The sequence below is a fragment of the Phascolarctos cinereus genome, unplaced genomic scaffold, assembly GCF_003287225.1.
Source record: "Phascolarctos cinereus isolate Bilbo 61053 unplaced genomic scaffold, phaCin_HiC Scaffold_726;HRSCAF=1367, whole genome shotgun sequence".
In the NCBI taxonomy this organism is placed as follows: Eukaryota; Metazoa; Chordata; class Mammalia; order Diprotodontia; family Phascolarctidae; genus Phascolarctos; species Phascolarctos cinereus.
The window spans coordinates 143,175,842-143,198,520 of record NW_027556098.1 but is presented as its reverse complement, the minus strand read 5'-3'; the positions used below and the strand labels follow the sequence as shown (position 1 = coordinate 143,198,520).

The following is a 22,679-nucleotide window of genomic DNA, read 5'->3' as shown; positions in this document are numbered from 1 at the left end:
ACTACATAAATTCTATTCTACAAATGACAAAATAATTTAACACTAAAAAGAGACCACAAGTGCACAAAAGTCTAGAAAGGAAGGGAAAAGATAAAGTAGTACTTTGGGAATAATAAAGTCTCAGAGAGGCAGCCAAGAAGGATTAGCACATAATCCCCAAAGTCAATAATCCCTCCCCTTTCACAAAGAAAGCAAATTCTGCAGAAAAAAACCTTTGGGACAGCAGGATCCACACACCCTACAATCTAACACCGAAAGAAGACAATGCTTTCGAGGAGAATAGACAAAAATCCAGCAGCAGCAGAATGATGAAGACAGGAAAGAAAACATCCATGCAACATTTCATGCAGGGTACCAGTGAGTACAGATGAACACTAAGTGACACATTGTGAGAGGAAGACTAGAGAGAAGTGATTGAAGTACACAGTTGTAAACACACCTCAGTCATAGACACAAACTGCTTACCCTCAGATTTAGTGGTAGTACCATCTTTAAGCAAATCAAAAGAAAAAAAAAACAAAGGAAGGGATAACAGGGAACAGTTAGTAACATTAAAAAAGGGCAGAAATTAGCTACTAAAAAAAAGTGAAAAATTCCATTTTAAATTAAGCTTAAAAGGAAACCAGCTCTGAACTGCAAAGCAAATTCTGAAGCACCTAAATCTGGTATGTAATTTAATTAATGGATTTGTCTACATTGTAAGAACCAAGAAGCAACTCTGCATACACTGCATATCACCAGAGAGGAAATTTAGCTCAACTACTGCACTCTGAATTTCCTTCCCTCTTTGAAGGAAATTGCTAGCAAAGGGGGAAAAGGTTATACCTACAGGACAGAGAAGCAAGTAAGAAGCTTGCTTTAGCAATGCCTATTCCAATCTACATTATACAGCAGCAAAAGCTGTCTAGCATGGTACCTGGTTCAAGGCCTATGTACTCCAAGTCCTCCCTGATGTGTCTGGACTCTAGAAGTTTGGAAAAGGAGCATCAGATTTAACTCTATTATTCTGAACAAACTTTGGTTATACACTAAAACAAATGTGCCAAGCCAAACAAAAACTGTTAACAAAAAACAAACACTATTATGTTAAGAAATCAATCCACATTTCATTTAACCATTTTTCCTTAAGAGGAAGAGGGGATGAGGTATGAGAATGAACATACTATAGTAACTTAAAAAAAAAAAAGGTATTTGGCAGAAATTTTGATGGGGTGGCATCTAGTGGTCAACCATCTAACATTAAGTTGTGGGAAAACAAGAAATAATTAGCTACTTCAGAGATGGATTTTGAACTCATATCTTAAGGAACATGTGAATATCAAATTAACAAGAACTGCAAAGAAATCAAAATGAAATTTATAAAAGTTCAATTTTGAGTGTACAGTGAAGACTGCTGGATTAACTAGATGATTTTCTTTTCTTTTTTATGAATACAAAAACTTTGTCTTAGTAAAATGGTAAACCTTTGTTTTAAATTTTGGAAGAAGTCCTTATCTTCAACATAATCTAATAGTTTAATATTTGGGAAGAAAATACTACTAGTACTTCTTCCCAATGAAATTGACTTGTATTTGTGATACAACTTTTTTTTTTGGGGGGGGGTGCATGTGTGTTCGTGTGTGTTTAAAACAATCAGAACATACACATCCCAATGGCTATTTCCTCCTTCAAAGTAGTCCCACCAAAATAAATCTAGACATTTATTTGAACAGTGCAGCTACAATACACATCTTGAGAACCTTTTCTTGGAAACAGCCCCTACAGGTACCCAAGAAAAAAAGTCCCACTGTTTTACAATCAACACTTAACTTCCACAAAATGACATTTACCCACCTGTCACACCCACTTCCTTTACTGGGCTTAGCTTCAAATAACTTGTGGCAATTTCCAAAAATTAAATCTAACCTCAGAGGCTAAAGATATGCCACAACAAATGATACTGTCTCTTTTAGAAATGTATTTGAAGACCATTCTAAAGAACATCAGAAGTCTTCTCAGCAACAAGTGAAGCGTTTCACAAGGTTATGGCTCTCAAGAACCACTCTCATTTGGATGTACATGCTTTGATATGCTTGTTCAGAGAAAAAAGCAAATTACACCCAATACTTACATCTACGGAAACATAGCTCTGGTGATATTCTTCCCAAAATTTATCATCAATTCATTTTTACTATTTTATTGTTGCTTTTCTTCCTTACTGGAAACAATGAAGACAAATGGCAAAAGATTGGAAAAGCATGCATTTAGCTCTGCTAGATGCTAGCTCTTCTAGAGTGGGTGGCAGTAAAATGTCTGAGGTGATATTACTTCAAATATTGGTGACTGACCCAGAAGGCTTAAGGGAAAACTGAGGGAAAAGCACCCTGTTTAATTTCAAATTATGTATGTATTGATGTCTAAGAAGGATAATGCTCAGCACATGTTAGGCATTCAATATGTACTATGACCTGCATATGTTAATTTCCTGAATATCCATTCACAGGATTTTGAAATTTCAACTATGGCTTTCTTAAAGTCTGACTAGAATAGCAAACTTGATAAATTAATTAGAATGTTGGGAAAATTTAACATAATTTGAACTGCAGTTTTTGGGGCCTACCTAATGATGCATATGATCCTGGAGGCAAGGCAGCTGCTGAACTGAAAGGGGTGGAGCCAGCTGCTGAGACTTTTGATTTGGCACTGGCTGCTGCATTCACATCAATGTCACTGCGAGACCGCTGCAGGGATCCAGTTGTTGAAACAGATTTGGTACTAACTGTAGAAGCTTAATGTGGGAGAGAATAAAATAAACTCAATAGTAAGCACTTCACTATAACCACACACAAACATATCAAAAAAAAAATTATTTCTCCAAGGCTATTTCTTGGCAAGCACCTATGCACTGAAGCAGCCCTAACCAACTCAAACTGGCTAAAATGAGTTCATCCCATCCTGAACACACCAGAGCGGATTATACTGGAAAACAAAACACTGGTTAATAATGAATGGTACAAGAAGAAAAATATTTTCATATTGGGTTCCCCTCTTCATTGTCCCACATACAGATTACGCTCACTGTACCTTCTGCAGGAGGCCTTTCTCAGTCTCTCTCCTCCCTAGCTCTTCCCTCACACACTTGTCCACCTGCTGGTGTGCATTCCCTCTGAGATCACCTGCCATTTCTACCTATATATTTTGCATGTTGTCTCCCCTTTAGAACATAGGATCCTTGAGGGCAGGGTTGGTATTTTGCTTTTCTTTATATTCTCAGTGCTTAGAACAGGGTCTGTCTGGCATATAATATATGATAATAAATACTTGTTGACTGATTAATTGAGTGACTGCCTGCATATGTAAACATGCTGGCTTATTCTCCTTTTCTTATTTCTGAAGACAATGGAGAAGATTGTTTCACCCGCCTGAGTCTCCTCAGGAGTTGGCAGCTCTTGCTGGCAACATCTCTGTGCCCCATTTTCTGAACTTCTTTCAATTTTCTTAATTTTACTTTTCTCCAGCAGAAAACTGCTCTATTCATAGTACTGACAAAAAGAAATTAGAAATAGGTGTTTAAGAAAAATTCCTTCAGACACATAACACCAGCTGTGTGGTTCTGGGCAAGTCACTTAACCCCAACTGCCTCACTTAAAAAAAAAAACTTTGGTCCTAATTTTTTCCCTAACTGTTAATTCCAAAATTTCTTCTCATCATCGGTGAAACTGCAACTGGAGTTCTGTAGAAAAAGAGAGGTAAACCATACGACAAAAGATCTATGTAGTTGATATGGAAGGAAGTTGATAAACAGATAATTTGCTTTCTAAAGTCAAGCCATCAAAAGTAGGTATCTGTCACAATCCAGTCTACAGTTTGAACAATGGGGGAATTCCCACCTCATCTCCTTCCCATTTAATTTGGTAAACACTTATTAAGTGCCTACTACATGTCAGGCACTGTGCTAATGTGTGTGGTATATGAAAAAGGCAGATGGTGCCCTCACGGAGCTTACAATCTAAAGGGCAAGACAACCTACAAAAGGCAGTGGGGTGGGGGGGAGAAGAGAGAAAGGGACGTGAACCAGGCAGTTTTCAATAAAAGAAGGCTTCCAAATTCAGGAAACTTCTGTGAAAACCAGGTTTATTATAAGAAAAATAAACATGCATGTGCAAGCCAAATAGTTCACAATCCATACAGAAGTTTACATTTTTACAACAGCAAGAGAAGGCATCAGAATCTCCATCTAAAGGGGCTTGGCATGGGAGAGGGAAAGGCACAGTAAAGGTAGGAAAAGGACAAAACCCCTCCTAAAAGGGAGAAGCAAAGCAATGGCAAAAGCCACATTATTTTCCCTTGGGAACTGCTAGACCAGGCCTGTACAACTTGTAGCCTGTGCTTAAGGCTGCTTGGCACGCCAAAGGATTTCCTCTCCATACAAAGGATGTTTTCCTCTACATTTTTCGCAAGCTGTGCAGGCCTGTGCCAGACCATGACCATAGGATGCTCCGCTTATCTACAAGAGTCCCAGCGGCACAAGCAATTTCTCAGTCTAATGCAGACTGACAGGTATCTTAACTCCCAAGGACACAAAGATGGTCCAGCTTGGGATGCAAACAACACATTATGTCAGTGAGGGGGGTGGGGGCTGGGGGGTGGGGGGCTTTGTCCTTGACACATTCATGGCCTTCTGCGTATTCTGAGTCCAGTGTTTTTGGAAAATACGGCAATTCAAAAAGGCAAGTTCAGGGAACCCCTTAACATGCCTTAACATGCCTCTCACCTCGAGATGTGGAACTTCCAGTTGGGCTTCTTTTGGCAGACAGTGGACGGCTGGCAATTAAGAAAGATCCATGTTTAACATTCATATAAAAGTCACAGAATCACACACTTCTTTTAACTTCCTCAGAAATTATGTCTCCTTTGTGTATATACAAGCTACACTACACTTATCATTAACTTGTTTATATATTAGCTTAAAATTGTTCTTGATACATGCTATATAAACAAACTTTTACTGTAAATGCCTTAATAATGAGGACATTTTTGCCTTTCTTAGTATCCTCAATTAGCTCCTAAAATGGGCCTCTGAACACAACAGGTGCTCAATGAATGCTTACTAAATTATTCAGAGCCAAGATAACCTATAGCTTCATAAAGCAAAGTTTTCTACATGCACACACACACACACACACAAAATCACATCCTAGATAAAAAACCCAAAAGAATAACAAAACAAAACAAAGAAACAAAAAAACTGGAATTTGATCTCTTACTTTAGGCTCTCTTGAGAACTAGAAGAGGAACGATCCGATTGAGGCAAAGACACGATGCTGTCCGAGTTCTTTAGATGTGACTGCAGAGCTTTCTGATAAGACGACTCTAATGTATGGTATAAATGTTCTGCTTCTCTACTGAAGTGATTGTGGAAACCCCAATAACATCTGGAAATAAAATCCAAAACGTCTCAGTAAAGACATATAATCAATTCCCCCAAACCCTAGATTAGAATGTTGTCACTAAAGCTGAGCCCTAGACCACTTCACACACAATTCTGCTGCTGCCAGAGAGTGACTGTGAAGTGCTGAGGAAAACGAGGCCCAGAGTAAAACCTCAGCACAGTAGGACTGAACAGCCACAATGGTTTGGAGACTGGTGTACTTTTTGTTTACACTGTTCTATACTGTGCTCTACAAAACTTACTCCCCTGTTCAGGTACGTTTTTTATCTAGCTAAGCCTTGAGTGTCTGGCTCCTTAGTTGCTAGGGAATTTGGTGTATGTAGAAGGACTAACATGGTTATTTATTATGATATATCTGTGCCACAAGGTCAAGACAACTTGCATCCCTTGAGAGTGTGTTCTGAACCATTCCCTACATTGTAGGTATCAGCAATGTAAACTTACACAACGCTCCTACAAAAAAAAAAAAACACAAACCAACAACAACCCTATAATCATATACAGCTAGTTTAATGCTGGAACCAATGAAAAGCAAACATATTTAGGCACAGACAAAAAGCAAACAACTATACTGTAAGAGATTTTAGAGGTTAAAAGAAAGTAACAAAAAAGCATCATGCCAGGTAAGTCTGGAAAACGAAAAGTATCTATACTGCTTTGCTAAAATAAACTACCTTATTGAATTTAAGGCTGATTGAGATGCTATACATTTAAGAATTAAAAGATATTAAGTGGTTCAATTTTTAGACTGATTTGCTCCTCAAATTTTATAAATGAAATGAAAAATTAATTATTTACTTAATGTTACTGTGTATTTTGGGTAGCATTCTATGGTATGATGAAGACCTATAAATCTATTTGGGATGGGGTATGGGGGTAGGGAACAATTGCTAAGGAGAGATGACAGGTTGTTGAGAGTCAGTAGTCAGAAATGGACCAATAGTGTAAAATTGTTCTTTAAAATATGAACTTACTCTAATAGTCCAAATTTTGACTTAGGAAATAATTATAATAATGGAAATCTTTAAACTATGTCCATATTAAAGTACAAAAACCTATGAGTACCATGTGCACTAAAAGTCCTCAATAGTGATTCAGAAATTATACCAATAGAAACTTATTCTCAGAGTACTTTTATGAAACATTCCCAGTTATTTGAGCAACAATTCAGCTTGATGTAACACCTAATTAGAACAAGAAAAGACTTTACTCATAAACATATGCTTATGGGCTTGATTTTGAAGAAAATTTGATAACAGTATCATTAAAACTTCTTAAACTATTAGCAATGGCATACAACCAATAAAATTTTCTGAAACTGTCAGATGTATAGCTTGATCTTTGAGAAAAGCCACATCAAATAAACTCTTAGCCAAAAGAAATTAACACAACCAAGATCTAAAGTTATTTAGTAAGAAGTAATTTAGTAAACACTTACTTTCTTGCTTCTATCCTTGCTTCAGAATCAGCATCATGTATTCCTTTCTTTATTGTTTCTGCTAATACTGATATATGTCTGTTTACATAAAGAGATATTTTATGAGCAAGTAAGCCCAGAGAAACAATTTCAAAATATTAATATCAAATTAAAAGATATTTCTGCTGTTTGCATCTTGAGAAATAAGAAAAACAAGCCTCAGGGCATTCCAACTTTAAAGCCCCCTCTTCACCCAATTTCTTTTATGTAGCTGGCTTTCCCAGGCCAATCTCAGTTCTATGGGAGGAGAAAACCAAAGGTTACATTTTTCTGTGGTCAACGTAATGTCTTCTGGAAATAATGATGGTATTAAAATAGTTTCAGCTCAACACAACTGTAGATGATCCTCTTAATAATAAAGGCACTGCTTTACCTAGTCAAGATATGATTTACATTTAAGGATGTTTTCACTTGAATCTAAAAAATCACATAGCCATTTTGTAAATGGGTATTTCTTTTGTTACCTCTGCAACCTGAGAAGGAAGCCAAGTGTAATTCTTTTCAAAGTATTCAGAAAAGGAAAACGTTCAGGCTAGATTATTCCAACAAGTTAAAAAAAAACAAAACACAAACGAATAAATCTTTGCAAATAAGTACAGTTTTACCAAATCAAAGCACGTATCTATATCTGCCTCACCTTGCACCCAAGAATTATTTACCAAGCATAAACCATCCTCTATTTTGAAAACATAGATTTAAACAAAACATTAACTTCTCTAATAATATGCAGATATTATCACACTACAAAACTTGTATAAGAAAGGTTTTTCTAATCCTAGCAGTTGAACAACAGTCAACAGTAATGAGTTTTGTTGCTCTGTAGCCAATAAAATTATTAATTACCTAGTAAAATAGGAGATAATTCCTAAAAAGTCACTCTCTAGCTATAAAATTAAAGTATCTAATTCTCTGCTTAAGTTTTCTCAAGGCCACTCAGAGGCTTTTTTCCATTAAAAGCAACAACTGCCCTCAACCTAGAAGAATGCAGTCGCTTTGGGGGTAAAAACTGCTTCATTTGTATCTGTATTCCAAAGTCTAGCCCATTTCCTCACACAAAGTAGACATTTAATATATATTTGTTCAAATGAACCCCAAACACCTGGCCAGATCTGTCTCTCAAAAGGAAAAAAATAAGCCACTTCACTTCCCAAGTTGCTTGCCAGTACAAAGCATACAAAAATATCAAAGAACTCCACTAAGGATTTGCCTACCAGCATCCTATCCTTCACCAGATTCAGAGAACTTTTCACTTACAAATGTACCTTAAAGAGGATGAACAATTACTCCATTTCATAAATAATAGCAGAAATATGACATCACAGAATACTACTTTAACAAAACTCCATTATAACTGAAATGTTTAGTGTTCCACTAAATGAAAAATGAGAGTTAGAACAGATGGAAGGGTCCTCAAAAGTTCACAGGATCAAAGAATAATAGACTCAAAATCAGAAGGGACTTTAAAGGTCATTTACGCTTTTCTATACATGGTCTAGTTGGTTGGTGTCATTACTCTGGTTCTGTGCAACAGATTTAGAAATTTATCATCAACTCTTATTAAATTTCATTTTATTAGCTTCATCCCCCTGCTACAGAATGAGATTCTCTTATCCAAAATACAAGCTATTCCTCTCAGCATCCTGTCAGCCCCAAATATCACAAACATGCCACCTATGCCTTCATTGATTTCACGAGTTCAACAACATAAGACTGAGAAAACAAGATCTTCAGGCTCAAAGTAGACACAAAAGTAGCCTTCTAGACAGAATAGGAGAGAGAGAGAGAGAGAGAGAGAGAGAGAGAGAGAGATGAGATAGAGACAAGAGACAGAGAGACAAGAGACAGAGAGACGAGACAGAGAGACAAGAGAGAGACACAGAAAGAGCCAAGATAGAGAGAGACAGAGAGAGAAATGAGAGAGAGAGACAGTGACAGAGAGATGAGAGGGAGAGAGAATGGCAGAGGTTATTTAGCTTCAGGAGGTGCTCCTTTACAGGTACAGTTACCACCAATTTCATTTCTTGAAACCCAGAATTCTTGCAGTTACAGTCCACAAACTACACATATCAGATGGGGCAGGTACACTAGATAGAGTGCCAGGCCTGGAGTCAGGAAGATCTCAGTTCAAATCTGGCCTCAGACACTTACTAGCTGTGTGACCTTGGGCAAGAAAAACCCTGTTTGCCTCAGTTTCCTCATCTGTAAAATGAGCTAGAGAAGGAAATGGCAAAACATTCCAGTATCTTTGCCAAGAAAACTGCAAAAGAGGTCCTGAAGAGTCAGACACAACTGAAAATGACTAAACAACAACTACAAAATGCATATCAAGGTTTTCTGACCATTTTATTCTAAGGTTTTTAAATAATGCAAAGAATTTTCTAATAGCTCTGATATTCCCTTGCCCTTTAACTATATTTTAAAATGTCTACTAGTGCACTGCTGGTGAAAAATCAATAAGTTCTATGTAAAAAAGATCAGATTCTACAGTACTTAATCTTGTCTTTATTGATAATACTATAATATAGTATTTGTTACTACTACTGACAATAATAATACAACAGTTAAATTTAATAAAAGCTCCATTTTTGCCCCTAATCACTATGTAGAACAATGTAAATAACAAATTTATCAGGAAATATCAGGAAATGTCAAAAAATATCAAATCAGATACTCACCTTTCTAGTGAATGCGTTTGCCATTCTTGCAAAAGCAAATCTAAAAATTCAAAACAGCGCCTAAAAATCGTTTTTAAAAAGAAAGATTATAATTTGAAGAACTTTATTTAGTGTGAGAGGATGCACATAAATGTATATGCTATACTGATTCAAATTTAGGTTTCACTGACCCTTCCCTATTTGATTTGTATAAAAACCAGATTATTACCAATAGTTGGGACTTTATTTTCAGCATATAGTTATATTTTTTCCTTTTAAGGTGATCTCATTAGAACAGAGGTTTATTACATAATATTGTATATATGTATGTACACACACACATACATACCCCTCTCCATACATACAAATGACAGCATTAATTTTTTAACTAGAAAATTTTTTGTGTGTGATACTTGCTAGACAACATAATCCAAAAGTGTTGCCAAAATGTATAGAAGACAAGAGAAATATGGCTGTTAAAGCTATATAAATCAAAGTTAATACATTTAAGATTTTAATTCAAGCAAAACCAATGTGAGTAGCAACTGAATATGCAACCAACCTCAGAAACAGTCAAGAAGCAGAAAGCTAGGAAACTGTCTTAGGAAACAGAAATACACGAACACAGGAAGAGTGACAAACAGACACATATCTATACCCACACACTGATAGGCAAATCAGCAATGGAAGTTGTATGAACACATCAAGAATATTTCTATAAAAATCCCTAAGTGAAAAGTACTTATTTCAACATATTTATTTCTATGCATTTTATATACATTTTGAAAGTTGTGAAATTTGGATTTTTATCCTGTTTCGAATTCCACCAGCTAAGATGAAGAGAAAATCTCAACAGTGCTCACCTTCTAACTGCGACAGATTTGGATGTACAGTTGCTAGTTATAACAGGTATTAGCCTAGGGATGTGTGTATGCTGTGGAGAAGACAGAACAAATATGAGCACCTGAAAACATTAAGTAGTCATCCAACCTTTTTTTTTGGTTCGTCTACTTGTCATACATTATTCTGTTCAGAAAGCCAAAGGCCATGGCAAATTATATACTGAAAACAAATAATGAGATAATAAGTGTACACAGATAACATGAGGTAAAATAATTTTTATAAGGTTGGATTTAATACTTGAAATAGAACAGTGCATTTGTGTGTAAAATATTTAAGACGTTTTAACAAGAAAAATCAAACCCATATATCACCCATGTCATTTAAACTCTAGCTAAAGTAGTTTTAGTACTAAATAAGAAACTTTAATAGTTACATACAATATTTACTTCTTAAACAGTGTATAACTTAACTTTTCTGGTACTATTATAGAGAAGACAAAAGTAAAAAGTACAAAAAATTTCTGGCATCATTCCAGATAAATAAGGGCAGATAAAAAGGTATGGTATAAGGTATTCTAGCACAAGGGTTACATAGATTTGTATTCTTTGGGCTAAGGGAAATCCTAAGCTTATGGTGAAGGCAATGAGCATGACCTCAAAGTAGGTTGCTCTGAAGCAGGGTTTTTTTTAAAACTTTTTGTGTGTATGTGTTATGGATTCCTTTGGAAGTACAGGGAAGCCCAGTAAATCCCCTTAGTAAAAGAATTTGTTCTGTAAAACTCGGACTCAGTCAAAAGGCCGCACCCAGGGACCTAGAAGGCCACATGTGGCCTCTAGGCCACAAGTTCCCCACCCCTGGTATAGCCTATGCAACCTTCTCAGGATGGTTTTAAATACATAAAGTAAAATATACTAGGTTACATGCAAAGGAAACCAATTATATTAAACTTGTTATTGTTCAGTCAGTATTCAGTCATTTCTGACTCTCCGTGACCCCATTTGGGGTTTTCTCGGCAGAGATATTGGTATGGTTTGCCATTTCCTTCTCCTACTCATTTTACAGATGAGGAAATTAAGGCAAATAGGGTTAAGTGACTTGTCCAGTGTCACATAGCCAGGAAGTGTCTGAAGCCAGATTTGAACTCAGGAAGATGAGTCTTCTTGACTCCAGGCCTGGCCCTCTATCTATTGTGCTACCTGCTGCTCCATACTGAAGCATAGATATCAAAACATTACAAAAACAAGTTCATGGAGATTAGGTTAAGAAGCCCTATTCTAAAGGCTTGCGTGAGTTTAGGAAATATGATACCCCAAAATACATAATAAATAACACTTATCTACCCATCACTTTCCATTATATTCCCTAGAAAAATCTGTCTGATGAAAGTTTATTACACACAGAATTCTGTTATTATTTTCCTTCAAAAACGACTTGATTCCATGAAGACGGTAGTGTTGAAACAGTCTGTAGCAGTCAAGCAAGTGGTAATGTGGGAGAGTGAAAAGAACCCTCGATGCATGAGAAGTCTAGATTTGAATCCTACAGTCAACATCTATTAGATGTTTGACCACAGAGAAGTCACATAACTTCTAGAAGCATTGGTTTCTTTACCAGTTAGATGGAAATAAGAATACCTCATATGGTTATTTTTCAGGAGCAGAGATAGTATAAGTAAGGTATTTTGTGAACTTTAAAAATGTCTGCTGTAGATATTTGTTCATGGCCACATGAATACCAGTTCTAACATTTTTTTTTTAAATCTAACCTTAGGCTGATTAAGATTTAAGAAATTATTTTGTCAGATTTTCAGACAACAGTTAACACTTACGCAGTTTTAAGTTTTACAAAGCACTTTACACACCACCTCAATTTATCCTTACAACAACTCTGCAAAGTCGGGACTATTTTTTTGTTTTGCAAATAGGGAAACCTGGGCCAAGAAAGATTAAGTGACTTTGCCCAGGGTCATACAGAGCTAAGAAGTGTCTGTGACAAGACTGGAAATAAAGTCTTCCTAACTCCAAGTCTGGATTTTATCTACTGAACCACATAAACATAAGCTATTATTAATATGGCAGTGTTTCAATATAATGCTTAAAGTTTAAGTTACGGTAGTTATTTATGTACAGAATTTACATCTTTTTACTGTTTTGCCCCATATAAAAAGATAATGATCTTTAAATATAAATAAAAACAAAAAAATTTACAACTACTTATATTTGACAAAATGAAAATGTGCATTTAATAATATTTTACTGGATACCTGTCCAATTCAGCTTTCTTTGTCCATTTGGTCCTACATGTTTGTATATATTTTTCATTTTATATAGTTGTATATAATTAATCTTAATTATAACTTAAACACAATCATTTATTTAGCAATTCCCCAGTTCCTGAACATTTAAAGTTATTTTGGCATGTTTTTCAACAAAAAAGAATGTTATTACTACGTGTAATCATACACAATGAAAAGTAATGCAATTTAATGTTATCTTTAAATATGTAGTTTTACAAACAAACTAACAATCTTCAGGTGTATTCTCAATAATGGGATCACTAAATCAAAAGTTATGACTGATAGACGCTTATGCTTACAGCTACACATAAGAGAATAGGAGGTAGAAAGAAAGGTTTTCTAAGCAAAGGTAATGAATTACTTCCCTTTCGAAATAAAAATATTCAAACCTTAAAGTAATCTAAAGAGAAAGCAAGCTTAGAGACTGAGAAATTCTTTTAAGGTTGGAATTTTACAGCCATCTGAATGTGTATGTTGTTCAACTGAGCACGGAAAACATAGAAGTTAAACACCTTTTCATCTCTGAGTCAGGCCCTTCTAATACATCATCATCAACAGTTCGTTTGAACATTTGCTGTTTTCCAATATATTAGACATGTTTGTTTTTAAAAATCACAAAAAGAATCATATCTTTAATCTGCAAGTTTGAATTACTCTACTATTGCTCCTCTCCAGTGATACAGATAAATAAAGAAGGAAATAAATAGTCCTTACGATGTTTATAGACAGCTTAAAACTCTTAGCCTAGTTAGGTTACTTTTTGCAAGATCATTTTCATGATATTTAAAAGTAAATGTCATAATAACAAAAGGAAACTGAAACTAAAGCACATTCAGGTCATCAACTAGTTAAATGGGGGTTTGGGGGGGGGGGAGAAGACATCAGGTAAAGAAGAATTGATGGGACTGGGGTTAACCTAATAACCCTATAAGGGACTTCAGGGGTGGGGAAACACTGGACTATGTATACTTTAAGATCCAACTCTAACACTCAAGAAAAGCAGTTTTCTCCTGCGTTCCATTCTTTCTACTTTCCATGGGGAGCGAGAAAGGAAAATGAAGCCCCAAAGTCAACTGGGGTTAAACTGAACAATGACAAATGGCGGCAGAGCATACAGGGAAGATCATGGGATCTACAGTCAAGGCATCTCCTTCAAATCCCTGCTATGCAACATATTACTTGAATGACCTTGGACTAATCATTTTAACACCTGGGTGCCTTAGTTTCCTCATCTATAAAACAAGGGAGTTGAAAGAGATGACCTCTAATATCCCTTCCAGGAGTCAAGAAAGTCAGAGCTCCAATCCTGCCTCAGTCACTTACTAGTTGTGTGATCCTAAGTCCCTTTACCTCGCACAGCATCCTCATCTATAAAACAGAATCACACTAGTACCTACCTACCTCATAAGGTTGTTGTAAGGATAAAATGAGAGAATTTATGTAAAGATCCTATGCATAGGAGTCCAAAAAAAGACAAAGGTGAGAAGCGAGGTCTCTTTCTAAAAATGGAAGCTATTAAAACAAACCAAGTCAGAAAACTACACACCAAATGGGAACATTGGTATCACTAATGCCACATTTTGTTATCATCATCAACAACACAGACTGGGCCCTTACAACATACATGACATTTAAGCATACTTACTCGAATAATTAATCTAACAGCTACAACACCAGATGTGGCCATGATTTTGGCACTGTTTGGGATTAAATTAAAGATGGTTGGCATGATGGCTTCAGCTCCATGATCAAACTTGTTTCCAAGGACTGACGACAGATGCCTTCAAAAAAAAAAAAAGAGAGGAGGGGGAGAAAAAGGAGGGAGAGATAGACCTGTGCCTTTTGTTTGGGACTTGTTGCAACTATTAAAATTAAAGAGGTAAAGAAACATGTCACAAAACAAAAGTATTCTACATCTAAATAAAACTTCTTGTCACATTTACCTTTTGAGTGCAAGTATATTTATTATCTATTACTTGATTTTTCAACATATTCTCCCAGTTCAATGACATTTATTTTTGAATAATTAAAAATTAATTTTATTTTCACTGACTAATTCAACAAGCATTTATTAAACAACTACTGTGTCCTAGGCATCATGTTAATTACAGGGGGGAAAAAAAGGAAAAAGGAAAACAGAAAGAAGAAAAAAACGAAGCCCCTGTCCTAAAGGAGGTTATACTGTATTTGAAAACTGCATGAATTGACATTCTTTGACAGAAGGGGGAAACTATCGAGATAATGCAGGAATTACTATTCTACAAATAACATTTTGACACATTGCTATGTGAATTTTATCATTGTCTATCACTGAATAAAAGACTGAATAATCTTCCTGAAAACAGATAAATTAGCAGATTTCATCAAATATTTTGGAAGAGAGAATAAAATCCTCACCCAAACCATAAGATGAACATTTTACTGGAGTCAGGAAAAAAAGGCAGGTCACAGAATATGATGGGGGAAAATCAACATTTTAGAGCAACTCTTTAAGTTTCAGGATAAGGAACAAAGTGAACCTAGAGGATTAGCACATCAGGATGTTTTCAAAAGAGAAAGACTTAGTATGACCAGTTAAGACTAATGTACATTAACAAAGCATTTTAGATTTGGTTTCATCAGCCAATTCAGGGTTTTCTTACCCCCCTTAGCTTAATAATATATGTACATGAGACTCCCTTCCTCTTATCTTCCCTCCCCTACCCACCAGAGCCAAGGATCCATTGTTTTCTTTCCCTGACACTCTACACAGATAAAACTGAGTTCATATTGCAATCTAAAATTTTGTCCTGCAAAAGCAGTAAGGTGTGGTGGAAAAAAGCAATAAATACAGACTCAGAAGACCTGGGTTCAACTCCCAACTCTAACATGTAAATCTGGGCGTCAGTCTCCTCATCTATAAAATTAGGGAGTTCCTGCGGATGCTTTCTAAAGTATGTTCCAGTTTTACTGGATAGTGTCCTATTATGATCCTATAATGCTAAAACATTAGCAGGTCATATGCAGTCATGATAATGAAATAAACAGTGGGAGCACAGTGTAGTGGACAGATGGCCAGGCAGCCTTAAGAGTCGGTTAGTCCTGACTGGATGACCAGGCTAAGTCATTTAACCTTGCCGTCTCAGCAACTCTTGAACACTCTAAGCTATGGATGAGCTGCCCATTACAACGTAGAAGAAGTTTACACTGAGAGTTCCTTATATCGATGATAAAAAATAAACTAAAAGTGTGTGTGTCAGTACGTGAATGTGTGTATGTGTGTCACAGATCCAATTTGTATTGGTAGAAGGAATCTGCTCACCAGGAGTTCCTATACCAATAGTATCCCAGGTCCAATCCAAAAATTATTCAACCAGTTTTGACTAGCACTGGCTGACTATAAGTATGTAAGCAAACACACAATCATTGTTGGCCTGACCTCCATACATAAATTTAGAGAATGCTGGTTATAGCTGGTTGAAGGAGAGTAAACCTCTCTAAAGGGGTGCGTGAGGTTTAAGACACAGGCTACTCTGTAGAGACACACGGATCATAGATGTAGAGGGGTCATCTAGTTCAAGCCCTAGTTCTATAGATAAGGTAATTAAGGCCTAGAAAGATAAGTGACTCAACTAAGGTTACACAAGCACAGTGACAAGCAGGAATTGAACTCAGGTCCTCTGACTCTAAAACTCACTTATCTCACTGCCTCTACTGAAGCGGACACAGTTTAGAGGCAGCTCTAAGAGGAAGAACCACAACCACATCAGCCATGATGTGGATGGCAGTCTCATGATATTCACCTTTACTCATACCCCTTCAATCAATTTCCTAGCCCTCTGTGGCTCTATACTGCTTGTTCCACAATGAGAAGAAACAAATGAACAAACAAAACGTATGGTGAGTACCCATCCACAAATACGGATCCCATAGCTATACACCAGCTTAAGACATTACTATATCCCCTTCTGACAAAATGTAGAGATCAGTAATTATAACAGAGTATGGATTCGATATTACAGATTATGTTAATTTCTAAATAAACACTTTTCTAAACTGTTAGCTAATTCATTATTATTCTTTGGTGCCATAGTTGAAATTTCAGGTTAATTATGGATGTGATGCCCTACAACATTAAACAGTTACGAGGCTACCAAAATAATCCTTTCAGCGAAATGTTCTAATGAATGGTCTAAGAATTCATTTTTTGCCATCTTTTTAAAACACTCTGCAATAAATAAGGGGGGGTGCTATTAAAATTACCTCTAACACATACCAAAAAAAATTAAAAACTATATACATCTAGTTGTTTTTCAGGAGTTTTTCTTCTTCCAATAAATAATCCCAATCTATAAACTTTGTCAAAAACTAATATCTAAATTTACCTACCACCTAATTCAGATCCTGGGGCAACTACTTACCAGCAATCATATTGCTATTCAAACAGAATACTTCTCTATTTCTCTAACGTCCACCTCCCCTTTCCTACTAATCCCATCCCTACTGCTAACATGTGCCTTCTTAAAAAACACTCACTAGATCCAATCACCTTTAGTTATCATCCTATATCTCTCCTTCCTTTCTCAGCCAAATACATAGAACAAAGCTAATACTTCTTGCCTCAATTTCTTTTTCTCTCACCTCTCAACCCTCTGCCAGCTGGTCTTCAACCTCATTAATGAACTGAAACTACTCTGTTAAAAAGTACCAATGAACTCATTTTCAACCTGAGGGTCTTTTCTCAATTCTCATATCTCTCAGTCTCTCTGCAGTACTGACACTACTGACCACCCGGATACTCTCTCCTCTCTGCTTTTCATGTCTTCATGTCTCTGCTTTTTCTGATTCTCCTCCTGTCTGACTGCTCCTCAGTCTCCCTAGATCATTCAACATTGACATTATACCTACTAACTCTGGTTCTGTCTCAGGTGCTATATATTCTTTTTTTTTTTTTGGTGAGGCAATGGAAGTGACTTGCCCAGGGTCACACAGCTAGTAAGTGTTAAATGTCTGAGGCTGGATTTGAACTCAGGTCCTCCTGACTCCAAGCCAGAGCTCTATTCACTGTGCCACCTAGGGGCCCCCTTATGTATTCTTTTTAAGAGTTCTGTATATTCTTTTTATTTAGATCTTCATGTACATGACTCCAAGACTCAAATATTCAGCTACTGTCTCTTAGCTCAAGTCCCTTATCATCAACTGCCTACTGGACAACTGAAACAGGATGTCACTTTGGCATATCAAACTAACATGTCCAAAACAGAATTTATTGTAATTTCCAGTAATCAATCCTTGACCACTTGTGAGCTTCCCTGTTTCAGCTGACAACAGATCCATCCTTTTAGTCTCTAGGTTCACAACTTTGAATGTTCCCAACTCCTTTATCTCCCTAATTCCAGACATCTAATAAGCTGCTACATTTTGTCATACTTATCTCCACAGTAGTTCTTGAACACATTTGCTTTTCACTACTCCTAGAACAGCCTGCTAAGTTCAGACCGTCATCTCTCCTTCCTTACTCCCCTATTATTAACCACCTTCTAACTACTCCCCCCACTGCAGCATCTCCAAGACATTCTCCACACAACTGTTGAGGGGATGTTCCTAAAGGTCAGGTCTAGCCATCCCATCCCCCTATTCAGTATGCTCCACTGGCTCATTATTGCTTTTAGAGCAACACAAACTCCTGTTTAGCCTTGAAAATACTTCTTAGCCAGGCCCCAAACTACCTTTCAATCTTCTTATACATCACACCCCTTCCTACCCTCTTCCACCCAAGCAGGTAAGTCCTGCTAGTGTTCACACATGATGTTCCACTTCTCACCTGCACACTTTTGAGGTGGATGCCGCCCAGGCCCTTAATGCACTCTCTTCTTATCACTTCCTCCTAGCTGTCCTTATTTCCCACAACTCAGTTAAAACAGTATCTTCTTCATGGAGTCTGATTCACCCAGCTCCTAGTACCCCCATTCCCCAAAATACCCTTATAATTATTTTATATATATATATAAAATATACTTTATATATGCTTACAGATACACATGTTCTCCCATCTCTTGCACAAATATTAGCTTCTTAAGGGTACTGACGGTTTCATTTTCCCTCCTACATCCCAGCACCTGGCCTAGTATCTACCATATGATAAATGCTTAATTTTAATATGCTGGTCCTAAGGTTTAAAGTAAATGTGATCAGGAAATAAAACACAAATCAGTTTTCTAAGTCCTAAGGTTAATAAATTTCAAAGCAAGAAAGAGATATTTTCACATAATAATCTTTAAACTAAAGTAAAACAACAAATAAATAAAGCAGTAAGAAAGAGAGGTATACAGAGGGAAATGGATAAAGACAAGAATGGGAAAAGGACCTACCTAAAAGCTCAATTATTTTAATAAAGTGTAGGATTATACATATTCCACCAAAGAAAGCTATACAGTATATTAGACAGAATCTCTTTGGGGAGGTAAGTAACTGGTCTGTACTATATTTTAGCATTTTAGGTACAAAATGAATTCAAAGAGCAGCCTTTAGCATAGCGCCTGGGACATAGCAGGCACTTAATAAATCATTATTGATTGACAGTTCCAACCAAGTTAAAAAATTCATCACAAGGTAATTATAGATATCACAGAGTTGAGATGTCATTTATACACACATTAAAGTTATATTCTCTGGTCATATAAAGTATCAGAAAGTAAAACTTTCCTTACTATAATCTGTCAAGCTGTAACTTGAAGGTTTAGGGTTAAAGAAGATTCCTAACTACTGTATATATAATTTGGTTACAGAAGTGAAGGGGGAAACAACAACATACATGTGAAATAAAAAGAGTATAATAATCACCTAAACTAGTAAGTGTAACTGTTAAACAAAAAATGACAAGGGAATTTTAGAATACTGCATATACCTCATCTTAATAAAAATCCCCAAAACATCCCTTCATAGTTAAAATAAATCTTTCACAGTCTAGTTCTTTCCATGAAATAACATTTAAGTAACTAATTACATAAATACAAATAGATCAGGAAATACTTCATAATGACTTGTGACTAACGTGAGTCTTGGAGAGTAACTAAAGTTTAAGTAGGGCTTATTTCTGAGATTCCACAAATAACACCCTGTGGAATACTCTTACAAGATAAATTTATGAAACATTTAAGAATCTGGAAGAATGCATTTCTTACCCCAGCGTGATACAAGCTTCTCGTACAACTTGAGACCGAAGGTCTTTAGCAGATAATTTAAATGCTCCATCCAAAAGACGCAAATGTTGAAAGAAATTATCATATTCAGCAGCTCCAGCCAAAAGTAATGATCGAATCTTTTTCAGCTGACAAAAGACAGAAGAATTATAGATATAAAATATTTCTCAAAACTGAATACATTCAGCATTGAAAAAAATTGGTGTCAAGTGGATTTAAAGTCTACAAAATGCTGGAAAAAAAACTATTAGTATAAGAATTCAAATAGTTAAATGTTAGTGGATATTAAACATTCCAAATATTAAATACATTTAGAAATAAAAGGATGCTAGAACTCCACAGGTGGTCAAAGTCTACTACAACCCCAGAAAAGTTCAGAGCAGCTCTATGCTTTACAATATAACATGTAAAATAACTGGAATTATTATTTAGGGGCAAGTTAGGTGTTTCAATTATTTTTCCTCACAAGCACTAAGTGAATTTAAAGTAAACAAGTATCTACTGTCTTACAGCTTTCTAACTGAAAGAGTAAGCTGACTTTAAATAGAGCAGGTAGCAATTATAACACCTCTGTGATCAATCATCTTTGAACAGCTTTGCTCAAGTAAAATACAGTCCTTCACCAATCCTGAGCTCCCAGTGGCCCTACTTTGTCACTCAATTGGCTCAACTCTTATAAATTCTTTAAATTACTTGATCTACTTTTCTCCTTTCTCCACAGTCAAAAGCAGGGAAAAGATCTATAATACAGAAGGGAAGACGGTCAGAAATCAAAATGTCACCTTTGTAGAATACGACTGACACTATCATTCCCACTCTGTTTCTTATTTTCAATCTCTCCCTGTCTATTTGGATTCTTGTGATGTCTACAAACATGCCCATGTCTCCCTTATCCTTAAAAGACTGTCATTTGATCTGACCATCCCTGCTATCGTCCTATATTTCTCCTCCCCTTCATGGTTAAACTCTTTGACAAAATCATCTCCTAGAGGAGAGCAATCAGCAGGAGTATCCTGGCAAATGTTGAACAATTGGCTCCTCAGAAAAACACGTAGAAGTTTAATCTGCATTATTAACATTTTCTCCATCCCATTCTTAAGTCTAGAAAATCAATGAAACAATAAATCAAGCCTTGATTTGTAGTGCTTGCAGATTTCTAAACTGTGAATGTTCATTAAAATTTAACACTTCTTCTCTCACTTTCTTCTAAAACCCTCAGCAATCTAACTTCTACCTCGTCATTCAAGTAGAGCTGTCCTTTTCATGGACAAATCTAACAGTCTTTTCATAACCTTGATCCTCACTGACCTTTCTGCAGCCCCTGACACTGTCATTCATTTTCTCCTTCAGGATCCTCTCTCTTCTCTAAGTTGTCATGGCCCTGCTCTTCCCCCTTCTGTTCATTCTCCTTTTCTTTGTTTGACTCTTCCTTCTCAGTCTCCTTTCCTGGTTCTTTACCTAACCATGGGACCTCTAAGCCCTATCCGTAGGTCCTCCTCTCTAGTCATGCTATACTGTCTTATCTGATTGATCTCATCAGCTATCATGAGGTTTAATCAACACCTATGCCAATAATGCCCACATAAATATAGTTACGGAGATAGAGATCTATATCTCTCTGTTAATTCCTATACCTAAATAATAAGGATAGCTAACATTATGTAGCACCTACTATGTGCCAGGCACTGCGCTAAGCACTTTCATGAGTATTATCTTGTTTGATCCTCACAACTCTGGGGGATAGGTGCTATTATTATCATCATTTTACAGATGAAGAAACTGAGGCAAATAGAAGTTAAGTGATTTTCCCAGAGTCTCACACCTCAAAAGTGTGACTGATTTGTGTGAGGCTGGATATGAACTCAAGTCTGCCTGATTCCAGATCCGGCATGCCTTTCACTGTGCCACCTAGCTGCCTCAACTATATAGTATACACATATCATAAATATTTTATATATGCTAAATATATTGAACATACATTAATATCTAGATCTCTCGATAGCAATGTCGAGAATATATATCTAGGATGTGTGTGTCTCTACACATGTACATGTTTGTATATATGTATGCATGTATAATACATAATACTTTCTTACATATACGTGTATACATATATATGTGCATGCATGTATTTATGTATAATGTACAATACTTTCTTAAATATATGTATACATACTGTATATGTGCATGCATGTATTTCTAATACATAATGCTTTCTTACATATAGGTATATACATACATATATACATATATGTATGTATGTATGTGTTTATGTATAATATATAATACTTTCTTACATACACGTATATACATACTGTATACACATGTGTATATGTATAAATCTCCAGCTCTAGTCTCACTCTCAACTAGATGTCTTGAAGGCAACCCAAATTCAACATGTCCAAGATAGAATTCTTTAACTCCACTCCCCCCAAAATATCCACTCTTCTTCCAAACTTCCTTATTATTGCTGAGGGCAATTGCAGTGTCATCCCAGATTCCTCCATCTTACTCACCCCATACATCTCAGTAGTTGCCAAATGATGTTGTTTCTGTTTTCACAATACCCTTGCATATATCCCCATCAACTTCTCTCCACTCATACGGCCAGATTCCCATCATCTCTCACCTGAACTACTACACTGGCCTTCTAACTGGTCTCCTTGTCTCAAAATTTATCCTACCCCAATTCATTCTTCACTCAACTGCCAGAGGGAATTTTAATTTTTTTTAAAGCATAATTTTTTCACTTTATTTTTCTTGTTTTCCCCCCAACATGGAGATATGTTTCCCAATA

At 36.2% G+C, this 22,679-nt stretch overlaps 1 protein-coding gene across 6 annotated transcripts in view; it reads right to left on the bottom strand.

Moving 5' to 3' along the window:
* Nucleotides 1-22,679, bottom strand: part of CLASP1 (cytoplasmic linker associated protein 1) — a 351,771-nt gene that overhangs the window by 122,661 nt on the left and 206,431 nt on the right. For 3 of the 6 annotated variants that reach the window (XM_078146793.1, XM_078146794.1, XM_078146796.1), the window contains exons 12-20: nt 19,865-20,010; nt 14,347-14,482; nt 10,426-10,496; nt 9,584-9,643; nt 6,870-6,947; nt 5,247-5,414; nt 4,754-4,803; nt 2,600-2,767; nt 917-964 (exon numbers count right to left, since the gene is read on the bottom strand). In XM_078146793.1, the coding sequence (XP_078002919.1) occupies nt 917-964; nt 2,600-2,767; nt 4,754-4,803; nt 5,247-5,414; nt 6,870-6,947; nt 9,584-9,643; nt 10,426-10,496; nt 14,347-14,482; nt 19,865-20,010 (925 nt within the window). The remainder of the gene's footprint in view (nt 1-916; nt 965-2,599; nt 2,768-4,753; nt 4,804-5,246; nt 5,415-6,869; nt 6,948-9,583; nt 9,644-10,425; nt 10,497-14,346; nt 14,483-19,864; nt 20,011-22,679) is intronic. The other 3 variants (XM_078146795.1, XM_078146798.1, XM_078146797.1) reach the window with 1 other exon arrangement.